General features: G+C 31.5%; 2 protein-coding genes across 6 annotated transcripts; one reads left to right on the top strand and one right to left on the bottom strand.

Annotated features, from left to right (window-relative positions):
* The first annotated feature begins 4,610 nt into the window (after positions 1-4,610).
* LOC7476821 (binding partner of ACD11 1) lies at positions 4,611-8,388 on the top strand. Of its 2 annotated transcripts, XM_024598497.2 has the most exons (6): positions 4,692-4,778; positions 5,930-6,030; positions 6,159-6,262; positions 6,352-6,427; positions 7,452-7,535; positions 7,615-8,388. In XM_024598497.2, exons 3-6 carry the CDS (start codon positions 6,255-6,257, stop codon positions 8,185-8,187), a joined length of 741 nt encoding a protein of 246 aa, XP_024454265.1. In that variant the 5' UTR covers positions 4,692-4,778; positions 5,930-6,030; positions 6,159-6,254; the 3' UTR covers positions 8,188-8,388. The 2 variants fall into 2 exon arrangements, with proteins under 2 accessions (XP_002297716.2, XP_024454265.1); XM_002297680.4 differs by lacking the exon at positions 5,930-6,030 and having other exon boundaries at positions 4,611-4,778.
* Positions 8,202-11,390, bottom strand: LOC18094133 (uncharacterized). 4 transcript variants are annotated; one of them, XR_008060009.1, is made up of 4 exons: positions 10,998-11,388; positions 10,875-10,910; positions 8,815-9,044; positions 8,202-8,724 (listed from the first exon to the last, which is right to left on the bottom strand). XR_008060009.1 is itself a non-coding variant. In XM_024598519.2 (3 exons), exons 1-3 carry the CDS (start codon positions 11,293-11,295, stop codon positions 9,028-9,030), a joined length of 351 nt encoding a protein of 116 aa, XP_024454287.2. In that variant the 5' UTR covers positions 11,296-11,388; the 3' UTR covers positions 8,770-9,027. The 4 variants fall into 4 exon arrangements, 3 of the variants coding, with proteins under 3 accessions (XP_024454287.2, XP_052311501.1, XP_052311498.1); XM_024598519.2 differs by lacking the exon at positions 8,202-8,724 and having other exon boundaries at positions 8,770-9,044; XM_052455541.1 differs by lacking the exons at positions 8,202-8,724; positions 8,815-9,044 and adding an exon at positions 10,442-10,771 and having other exon boundaries at positions 10,998-11,390.
* Positions 11,391-11,694: the final 304 nt, after the last annotated feature.

Genomic DNA, 11,694 nt, shown 5'->3' with positions numbered 1-11,694 from the left:
ATACCTAGCTAGCTATTTGACCATCGCTTCGTTGCGAGGCGAATATATTTTTTTTCAACAAAAAATTGAATATACATGCATTTGCAACATGTTTTGTTTATATAAATAAAATCAAAAAGTTTTGAACGCATCTAATTAAATAAATCAAGAACCATTCATGTCATTGAATGAGAAAAAATCATTAACAATAACTACATACGTATCTAGAAAAGTTAAGAGATGGATATAAATTAAGATATTTGATCTTGCAAAATTGTCATTCACCGATTATGTTCAATAACCTTTTTTATTAAATTTAATTTTTCTATTTAATCAAATGACAGTACAAATAGATAAACACATAAAATTAATTGAATAAAATCAAACAGAAAAAAACATCTAGCAAGATTGCACTTATTATAAATATTATCCAAGAATAAATATTTTTCATCTTTAAAAATAAAGTTCAATTATATAGAACATCAAAAAATATATGAATTATAATAATCTCTTAGAAAATTAAATGCACATAAAATAATTAAAAAACAACCATTATTTTAAAAAAGCTAAATACAAAAAATAAAAAATTTGAGAGAAGAGCATTAATTTTAATACAAATTAAACTTTATTTTAAAAAACATGATTTTTTTAAAAGGCAAAATTTAAAAAAAAAAAATCAAACGTTGTTGAGTCTGACTTAGTTAGAAAGGGCTTGAGTCAAGGCCCCATTGTTTTATAAAAAAGAAAATCTAAACAATGCTTCGTCGGTTGAGGCAGGTGACATGTCATCTGGTATTTTCCAGATTCCAGCCACTATGGTGGCCAGAAAAACAAGGTCTGTTTTTTTTTATCTAAAAACTCATTTTTAACCTATTCTGACCCAAAACATCTAGAAAAGATCCTAAAAATCTTGAAAAACTCATAAATGGCCTTAAAAAACAAAAATATAACTATACAAAAAACCAAAAATCAATTCGAAACAAAAGGTTTTCTTGAGCTTAGATTTGGTTTTTAAGGTAATTTCAAGGTGAGAAAACACTTAACTTGAACTTCTTTCATCAAATGAAATCTTTTGACACCAAGATCAACTTTTTTATAGCCAAACTTGGTGTCAGTGTTGATTTTTTCTCTCTACCATCAGAATCCAACATCTTCTCCATCTACAACCAAGGACTAGAAAAATAATAAAAATAAATTTTTATACCAAAATTGAATTGAAAAACTATAAAGGGATGGACTATGAATAATTTGTAAAATTTAAGGCCTAAAGTAAATATTTTGTGACAACTTTGAAAGCATCACCCATTTGTGATGTTTTTTTTTTTTTATATCATTTTGCTCCTTTGTCTTTTAATTTTTTTTAGCTAATAAATTTGATTAAATTATCCTTTAATTATGCCATGAAAGATGCGAGTGAACAATAAACAAGGGCATAGTATTTATACCAAAACGTTTAAAAAATCTTTGTAATTAACACCGTGATTTATTTCGATACCATTCAACTTTAAGGTATAGATAAAAGTGATAATCAAACAATGATTGTTTAATTATATCAAGCCAATTACAAGTGCATTTATTTAAATTGTTGATTAAAATCATTGCTTTTAAAATTAATTTATTTCTAGTTAGCATGGATCAAGTTAAGTTATCAACTATGAAAGCAGGACGAAAAAATTGCTAGAATATTGGCAATTAAGATAATTTATTGTTTCGATGTAAATAAAAATCATTACAGAATCATATGATCTACTTCACGCTCAATTTCTCAACGTTTTACTTCTCCATTCTATATAACCAAATCAAACAACTTTGAGATCCCCGCTATTACAATTTTATGCATAAGTTGTCCATTTAATTTTCGACTTCGAGGTTGAACAATTTTATATATATATATATATATCAACAGTAATTTCATCAATATTAAATCAAAGTACAAATAAATTATTATTCAAATCTAAAAAACAATCAATCCATGTTGATAAAATATTCAAAACTACCAATTAATATCAAACTCTTCCGTAAAATTATAATATATTATCAATCATTTATTTATTCAGAAGAGAAAAATGGATAAATGACTTCATGTACGTAAATACTAGTTTCAAGAAACAAAATAATATAATCTAAACTAAAAATAAACACAAAGAAAGAAGTTGTTGCGACAACATCGACAACTAAACAATTGTTTTATCGAACCCTATTTTTTTTAACTTAAAAAATAAAAGAGGAGAGGATTTTAAAAAACTAAAATAAAAATAGGTAACAATATATATACAGAAGGAGGACGGGGAGTTGTTTTTACATGGGTACTTGAAAAAAAATATTTCTAAAATTTAAAATGTTCAAATCAACACCATAGTTATTAGATTGAGGATTGACTCAGTCAAGAAATCGAGTTTTAGGTTATACGAAGTGATCTGGATAATCCGGAAAAATTAAAAAAAAATACTTGAAGTTTTAATATTTCATATGAAAAAATTAAGTAATAATCCATGTGAATATAAACTATACATGCTATAAATAATAGAGTTTAAAAGATTATTTCAAAAAGTTTTTTATCCCACATTGAAAAAACATAACTTTTTTTCTTGTGAACATAAAGTATATATACTAAAGGGTTTCAAAATTTACATTGAAAAAATAAGATATTATTTTAATAATTATATAGTGAACTTTGAAAAGAGTTAATAACCAATTAAAAAATATAAAAAAGGAGGGTTTCTGTCTAAGAAAAAAACACATTTGAAAAAAAAAGGTCTTAACCGGGTTTTGTCGGGTTGCTCGGGTCACAGGTAAACCCGACAAGTCAATCGGGTTTGCCGAGTTTTTACTCATCCCGACTTTTTATCTTAACCGGACCGGTTCAACTACTAAATCCCGAATCGACTTGTAAATCCGGTCCGAGTTTAATATCCATATTCAACACTTCTTAGAAAATTTAGACATAACCATACGAAGCTAGAGAATCAAGAATAATATTAAATTTAACATATAAAGAAATTCTTGACAGCTTATTTTAGAAGTGAACAGTGAAAGGCTAATATTTTTTTCACCTTGATACTCAAAATTTTAATAAGTGACTTAGTTTTTTTTTTAAATTTCATCATTCAATATTAATTTTAATAAGTGATGTACTTAATAATTTGTTTCGATTTACTTTTTATAAAGTTATCTCAGTCTCATAACTTAGATCGCGAGTTTTACGGATTAGATATGTTTACTCGATTATTTTTTTGTCATTTTTTAATTAATATTTTCTCAATTTTATCCTTTACAATTGAGTTGATTGATAATTGAGCTTTATAATTATTATTTTATTTACTTTCTTTGTAGTTATCACGGTCTCATGACCTAATTGTGAGTTAGCTAGGTTGACTCGTGATTTTTTTATGATTCTTTTTTTAATTGAATATTTTTTCTCAATTTCATTCTTTTAACAATGAGTTGATTGAGATTTGATATATATATATATATATATATATATATATATATATATATATATATATATATATGGAGTCATATCGGTTTCCTAATCTAAGTATGGCAAGTTAACCCGAGTTGACTCGGTTATTTTTTATTTGTTTTTTTTCAATTTAATCCTTCAACATTGGGTTGATTGAGAATTGAGGTTCATATTTTTTTTATTTGCTTTCTATAGGGTTATCACAATCTTATGACATGGATCGCAGGTTAGGCCGGTTGACTCATATTTTTTTGTTATTTTTTAGTTTTTTTTTCAATTTCATCATTTAATATTGAGTTGATTGAGAATTAGACTTCATAATTTGTTCCAGTTTGCTTTTATGAGGTTATTTTGGTCTTATGACCCGGAGCACGAGTTTGGTTAATTGACTCGAGTGTTTTTTTGTTTTGATATATTTTTTTTAATTTTATTTTTCAACATTGAGTTGACTGATAATTGAACTTTATAGTTTATTTTAATGTGTTTTTGTGGGGCTATCCCGGTCTCATGATCTAATTTTGAAAGGTTAACACTAGTTGATTTGGCTAGTTTTTTTAGTTGAATATTGTTTTTAATTTAATCTATCAATATTGGGTTAATTGAGAATTAAGTTTAATAAAAAAAAATTATTTGTTATTTAAAAGGTTATCAGGGTTTCATGACTCGAGTAACGGATTTGAAATATTGATCCGAATCAATCTAATATGTTGTCGTTTTAATATTTAAAAAAAGATGTCGCCTCAATTTTTTTTACTCAAACTATATTTTTATCAGTATTTTAGATTGTCTTTAAATTTACCAAGCTATATTAGATTAATCTTTATATAATTTATTATTTTTTTACTAAAAATAGATTAACAACTATTGAATATTTTTTATATCAATTTTTTTTTATATGAACCGCAACGAAGGCAGTTATTTTCTACACATGCAAGAAGAAATAAAATAAAGGTATAGTGCTTCAATTATCATACATCTATGTTGTTAATTGAAATTTCGAAACCAAATCAAAACATGTTCATTTGAACACTTACTTATAAAATCATAAACTGCTCCCTCCAGCCAAATAGTAGTGGGATGTTTTTTTATTTAAAAAAAAAAAGAAAAAGAAAAGAAAAAAGCTGCGGTTACTTACAACAGCAATGCTCTCTTCAATCAATCTCTCACGTGCCGCGACTGCCGGCATTGTCCTTACACACGTGTGCCCCACTCAACCTCCCCCTTATTATAATCTCTCTCTCTCTCCCTCTCTTCTCCTTACGAACGAACGCTTCTCTCGTCCTCTTTTAACAACTCCCGTCCTTCCCCTCTCTTTTCAACGCAGCTCGCCATGTCGGTCAGTAGGATCACGTCCTTGTATTTTTTTTTTGTTCTTAATTTATTCTGAATCGAGCAATTTCGACCTCTGATTGATTAATATGCATAGATCTATTTTCTGCTTTGCAATTTCTTTTTTGTGCAATCTTAAAGCTGTGTTGCTTGCTATAAATTATTTTTTTGGTTTATTTGTATGCGTTGTTTCTAAAGATATTTTTGTTTGTTTGGTTACTGAAATATTAGATTTTCATTATTAATTTCTTATCTCGATTGATACCGATATGATTTGCTGTTACTAAAATATATCTTTGTTCGGTGACGATGAGTGTATCAGTGCGGGATAAATCTTTCAATGGCCTCAATGCTTGCGACGAGGAAGTTTAGTGGCTTGGTTTGTATTACTAGATCATAGCAATCATAGGTTTATTTAATTTCTAGTTACGGATGTGGAGTCTAAGAAGGATTTGTAGTCCATTAGTTTCTCATAATTGGAGCTTTGATTGTGAAAATTGTGAGGTATCCTTCATTTTTGGCTCGCACAGTAACATGGAAATGAAATATTGGAGACTAAGCAAGATCCCACCAGTAATCGCTATTCTGATTGGTTTCTTCACTGTTTATATTAGATTGGGATGAAGTTCGTGATTGTTTCTAAAACCATGTCTATTCATGCAAAATAATGGTTAAGTTAAAATTTTGCAAGGGAATTTTTGTTAACTGAGGTTTAAGAATATTTGGATTATAATTTCTCCATCTTTATTTGAATATGTTAAGGTGTAGCTGGGGCTAGTGGACCATTAAGCTACCACAAACCAGAAGCAAAAAACTAGACCCTTGAACTAAATATTTTATGTGTGAAAGTGTGATTGTGAATGGAGATTAGCCACCAAGCATACAAGAAGCACAAGAGGCTGGCCTGATTGCCACTGCACATATTTTACCTTGCTAGATTTGGATTTTCAGTCAGTTTGATGCGCTTCATGTCTTTTGGTGCACTTTTCTTTGTCTGGAATTCTTTCACACGGTCTTTGCATTTTCTTTTCTCTATTTCATCCCTTTCCTTCTTTCTGGATTATTGATTTTTTTTAGGGTTTCATTGTAGAGAGTTTTTCTTATTCTTAGACCTGGCAGTGGAGCAGCAAAGCTTATTTTTTATTCTTTTTTTACTAGGGCCTTAGGGGATAGTTGATACTGTGAGTCACTCCTCTTTGCAAATCATATAATATCAGGGAGTAGGATTTCGTTTCAACCTTACAGGCCCTTGCTTTGATGTAATTTTCCATAGTCATTCTATTATTCAAGTCTGAGATTTCTAGTTTATGTGCTGTGCTTGCCATCCTTATTTGTCATTATGGCTCCATAGGGCATTGATTTTTTCGTTACTTTTTCTTTTTTGCAGGTAAAAACAGTAAAAGTCAGCAACGTTTCCTTAGGAGCATCTGAGCGAGACCTCAAAGAATTCTTTTCTTTTTCTGGTGATATTGAATATGTTGAAATGAAAAGGTATTGTGCTGTTCATTTCCATATTATCTCCCCTACTCTTTCTTTCATTTTTCTTTGTTGTTTGAATACCATCTCTTATGCTTGTACAGTGATAATGAGCGTTCTCAAATTGCATATGTTACCTTCAAAGATTCTCAAGGAGCAGACACTGCTGTTCTTCTCTCGGTAATTATATTTCAGTACCTGCATCACCACTAGATTAATGGGCCATTTATTTTTATGTGCATTGATTTTGCCTCATGAGTTCAATTAATGTCCTTTTCCCCTTGAAGGGAAATGATCACGATACTGCATCCTCTTTTATTGAGAATATTTGCTTCTGAAGTCATAGGATTTTGTGTGTTCAGATCATGCTTGAAGCGTTGTTGTTTAACTTGCAATATTATGTCAGCAATGATCACAGGATGATCATCGCAAAACTGTCTTCCATTGGAAAAAAAGAACATTATTTGTTTTTCGGAGCCTAATCTCTGTGATCCAATGGCTTCTCATATTTCTTTTGATAAGCAAAGGAAATTTATTAAAAAGGTCCAAGAGGGCTGTCAGTTTACATAGAAGGAAAAATTTATATTCAAAATAATGAGTCTATAAACTATGCTGTGTTGGTTACATTTGTAAAAGCTTCATCTGCATTCCGTAAACTTGAAGTCCTAATAGAGAAGCCTCTTCCCTTGCCAATGCCATTTCTGTTCCTTTGCAACCAAAATATAAGTTAATGAGATAGTATCTTAGCCATCTTGTTTCCTTTATAAAACCTCCACCCCTAGCTTCTCCTTCCAGAACTTGTAATGACGAGAGTGGCACTCAGCACCATTCAATAGCTTGTAAAGTGCTTTTAGGTCAAAATTAGTGTAGCAACAGGTGTTTGACAAGATCCATCCCTTACGATGATAGCACCGATTCACCAACATTGTTCCCCTCCTTCTATAGGTTATCAGTATTCAAAATCTTACTTCAAGCTGCCTCCCATTCAAAAGAACAATGTAGAGGGGACTTGGTCGTCCATATCACTAGTTTCTTTGGGAAATCAGTTACCTCCTTAGTAAATTGCTTTCTTAAAGCTCTGTAAGAAAACTTTTCACAGATAACTGAGCTATTTTCGAAGTTGATAGGGTTTTTCTGAATATACATGGTCTGCTTTTCTTAAGCAACATATTAGGTATTGTTCTAAACTGTTTTTTTATGTCAGGGAGCAACAATAGTTGACCTTTCTGTCACTGTGGCTTTGGATCCAGATTACCAGCTTCCACCTGCTGCTTTAGCAGAACTCTCTGTAAGAATGTTGTACTGAACTTCTGTTAGCTGTTAAACCCTAGCACTTTACTGAACTGGTTATACCCAACCATCTGCAGGCAACAGGAAATAAAGCTCCTGGTGATGAATCAGCTCTTCGGAAGGCAGAAGATGTAGTCAGTGGCATGCTTGCAAAGGGTTTCATCTTGGGCAAAGATGCAATCAACAAAGCAAAGGGTTTTGATGAGAAGCACCAGTTGACTTCGACAGCCTCAGCTAAAGTTGTTTCTTTCGACAAAAAGATAGGTCTCACTGAGAAGATTAGTGCTGGCACCACTGTTGTTGGTGACAAAGTCCGGGAAGTGGATCAGAAATTTCAGGTTTCTGAGAAAACCAAATCAGCATTTGCAGTTGCCGAGCAGAAAGTCAGTAGCGCAGGATCTGCCATAATGAGTAATAGGTACGTGTTTACTGGGGCTGCTTGGGTCACTGGTGCATTCAATAAGGTTGCCAAGGCAGCTGGGGATGTTGGCCAGAAGGCCAAAGAAAAGGCAGGAATGGCTGAAGAGGAACAAAAGAGGAAAATGGTGGATGACTTTGCTCAGGTCCACCTATCTGAGTCTCCCAAAGCATCCGGTGCAAGTGACCAGAAGCCGTCCAAGCCTCCACCTGCACAAGGTTTGATTCTTTGATTTACAGTTGTAAATTTTTCAACTAGAACGTTTGTATTTTATTATCTCTTGATTACTTGCTGGAGTTCTTTCAGCATGGAAAAAGCTGTGAATGTAGGACTGGTTGCTCCAATTAGTTGGATAAGATTGCATGCAATGTCTCGACTTCTTCCCTCAGAATGACAATGTACAAAATTTCGTTAAATCCTGTTGTTTCTGTTATTTTCTCTTACTGAGGGTTCCTGATTTCTAGTCATATACGAAATAAACTCACATGATGCTATGCTAGAGGCAGAGCAACTGGTACTCCTGGTCTTATAACTTCATTTGGAGAAATGTTGGGCAATTTCTTCCTTCTTCGCATACTTGTAGTTCAGTAGGTGGATGCCAGCGTATGTTGTGCTAGGGAACAAAATTCTATTTCTCTACCTGCAATTCCATAATTCGGGATGCATGTCCATCCCTAGCCAGAAAGGTGTCCGCAGTGATGAACAGTACGTCTGAATGATCAGATTACGCAAGGAAATTGTCCAGCTCATCAGAAAAACCTTTCAATTCCTTCATGGGCAAAGATAGTAAGGCATTCATTGGATAGAGAGAGAATAAAATGAAATTTAAAATCAAATATCAATAACAGGCGCCTCCTACATCGATGCTTCTTTCGAGGTCCTCATGCCATTCGTTGGGCACTGTTTATAAATTGTGGAGCGAAAGCTCCCGTTCAAGTTATTCCGTGTTATTTCGTCTAATTTCCAGTTCCTCTATCTTCTCTGAATGGCTCTACTTTTGCATGAATCTCTGCTATCTTCTTGCCTAGTTCGGCTACTAGACTGTAACCACCTGTAGAAATTGTTCCTTGACTCAAAACACGGTAGCACCTGATAGGCAAAAACAAGAATAAAGACAAAAAATTACTGTATATTTTCTTGGAAAGAAGGAAACGAATGTCTCGCCCATCAATTTCCCAACGGGAAGGTTTCTTTGAACGTTGAGATTAATTCCTTGTCCTATCTTTTTAATTTGCAACGTAAGCAAGTGTAGCACTATACTTGATGATGCTAGATATTTGTTTTCTTGTATGGATAAATCAGATTTAAAATTTACTCATTAAATTAAGTTTAATAATAATATTGAGACCTATATATTTTTAAGAAAAATGATACAACCTGTGCAGGGGGACTCGGACCATAGAAAACAGTAAAATTGAAACAGTTAAGATAATAGTTTGTTTCTGAAAAATAATTTTTTTTTTAAAAATAGTTTTTACTAAAAATAAATTCATCAAAAGTGATTTATTTTTTTAATATTTAATACTGTCATAAAAAATAAGCTGGAAAATATTTTTTAGTATTTCACTAAGTCGTAAAAAATAAATTAAAAAATAACTTATTAATATTTTATCTTTTTTAAGTTTAAAAAAATTAAAAACAAATTTGACAAATAAAAAAGTTGAAGAAGAATAAAATAATTTTATAAATCATTTCAAATAAAGTAAATAACAATCAAAACAATAGAAAAATAATAAAAACCAAATCTGATAAATAAAAAGTTTCAATTAAATTAAAAAAAACAAAAAAAAAAACAAAAACTAAAATTAATATAAAAATAAAATTCTATAAGAAAAAAAATAAAAAAAATCAAAATAAAATATATAGGAATCCAAAAATTAAAGATTAAATTTGATATAAATAAAAAATAACAAAAAATTTTTAAATTTTTTTCATCTCTATGTTTTTTCCTTCAAAATAAAATGAAATTTTTTTTCTAAAAATTAAATTAAATACTTTTTACTGAAAATATTTATTATTAATAATAAACAAACATTTAAAAATAATTTTCAGAATACCAATTTAGTCGGCGAAAAACTGAAAAGGTAAGATCACCATGGCATCATGAAACAACCATGCAATTGTGGCTTAGGTTATCGAAGCAGTTTATTTAACAAAGGTTAAGAAAAAGTCACGGGCAACTGTGACTGAGTACGTGATACCATCAGAGAGTAGTACTACACGCCACCCTACTTTCCAGCTGGCTTTCCCAACCCCAATTCGAGGGAAGTACGTACCACCAAACTGCCATAACGGTCCACTTCTCCAGCTGGATCCCAATCACCGCTTTAGGCGCACTCTAACATACTTCATCGCTACAACACTAACGTACGCACTCCTCATAGCATTGTATTCTTGTTTCTATCTATATTTCTACGAGAAAAATCTCTTGCTAGTCATGCTTTTCAATAAAAACGATGAAACAAGCGCTGTAAACAGAGGTCCTCTTCGCCGAACGTAAATAAATATCATTGTTCTTAAAAAAATATCACATGGAATTTAATTAAATGAATACGTGCGAGTGTGTGTGTGTGTATAAAACGCACGTGTAAGCAAGCAGACATCGCACGTGCGATGCGCTGTGAGAGACGGGCAGCAGAGGTAATAAAAAGAGAAAGAGCCAAAAAAGGCGGCTTAGAAATGGGCCAGTTTTCGGTGAAAGCGATATTTGAGGGAGGTGAGTTCGTCGGCAGCAATCTCTTGCAAGTTTCCGAAACTTCGAGTCGCCAAGACATCGCCTCTTCGGACCTCACTTAATCCACCAATACTCCCACTCGCTGCTTCTACCATCACAACTCAGAAAATAAAAAAAAATAAAAAAAAAATACCAAAATATTAAAAATAAAAGAGAGTAAGATTAATTCAGAAACTGCATTGTACCTATATGGTTAGAGAATCCATTAAACTGAGCCAAATCTGCAACAAACAAACAGAGATTTTCTTTTTCAAAAAAAAACTAATTAAGAAAAATCTAGAGAGTTAATGTTTTTAATTCATTAGTACCTGATTGAGAAGGAGTATGGGAGACAAGGAAGAGGACAAGGAAACAAAAGAGGGTGAGGAAAGGAATAAGGTGAATGAGTTTCTCTGGTTTTGGAGGCGCAGGTGAAAGTACGGATGAAGAAGAAAAGAATCGGCGTGGTTTTGTTGATTTGTGATCTAAGTCGTCAGCGTCGGGTGCGAGTGAAGTAGAAGGAGGCAGGTCTTTGAATACTGGTTTAGTGTCGTTTGATAAGAGAGTATCGGCTCCTCCATGGGGGTGGAGCTTGGTTACTGGTGGGCCTAGAGATTGTCTTTGCATTCTTCAGAGACAGAGACCGCATAGAGAGAAGGGTTGCTTTGCTTTTTATTGATTTGTTTAGTCAATACGCTCTGGGTTTTTAACAACAGAGTTGTTTTGTGAGCTGTTGTTTACTTGCCGGTTAATATTCTATGCCAATAATTTTCCTTTTTTATTAAAGATATTAGAAATTATATTTTTTTATTTATTATAAAAAATAATATATGGTTTCATATATAAAAAAGAAGTCATGCTATCTATTTGATAAAATAAATGTTTTTTTTAGTTTTTTTAGTTTAATAATTTTATTTTTTTATTTAGTATTATTTAGTTTTTTTATTTGAAATGTATAGTTTTATAATTTTTATTTTCCTAAAATGTATTGATAGATATTGTTTTCTAGTTTTTTTATATATAAAG

Source organism: Populus trichocarpa, chromosome 1 (genome assembly GCF_000002775.5).
Source record: "Populus trichocarpa isolate Nisqually-1 chromosome 1, P.trichocarpa_v4.1, whole genome shotgun sequence".
NCBI classification, from domain to species: Eukaryota; Viridiplantae; Streptophyta; class Magnoliopsida; order Malpighiales; family Salicaceae; genus Populus; species Populus trichocarpa.
Note: the sequence above shows the minus strand (reverse complement) of the source record. Positions and strands in the feature narration are given on the sequence as shown.

Excerpts from the sequence above, each read along its gene's own strand:
- LOC7476821 (XM_002297680.4), top strand. Across the intron at positions 6,428-7,451 it reads ACACTGCTGTTCTTCTCTCG|GGAGCAACAATAGTTGACCT; the intron begins GTAATTATATTT and ends TTTTTATGTCAG. Across the intron at positions 7,536-7,614 it reads CTGCTTTAGCAGAACTCTCT|GCAACAGGAAATAAAGCTCC; the intron begins GTAAGAATGTTG and ends AACCATCTGCAG.
- LOC18094133 (XM_052455538.1), bottom strand. The coding sequence starts at position 11,295 with ATGCAAAGACAATCTCTAGGCCCACCAGTAACCAAGCTCCACCCCCAT. Across the intron at positions 10,911-10,997 it reads CCATACTCCTTCTCAATCAG|ATTTGGCTCAGTTTAATGGA; the intron begins GTACTAATGAAT and ends TGTTTGTTGCAG. Across the intron at positions 10,778-10,874 it reads TGGATTCTCTAACCATATAG|AAGCAGCGAGTGGGAGTATT; the intron begins GTACAATGCAGT and ends TTGTGATGGTAG.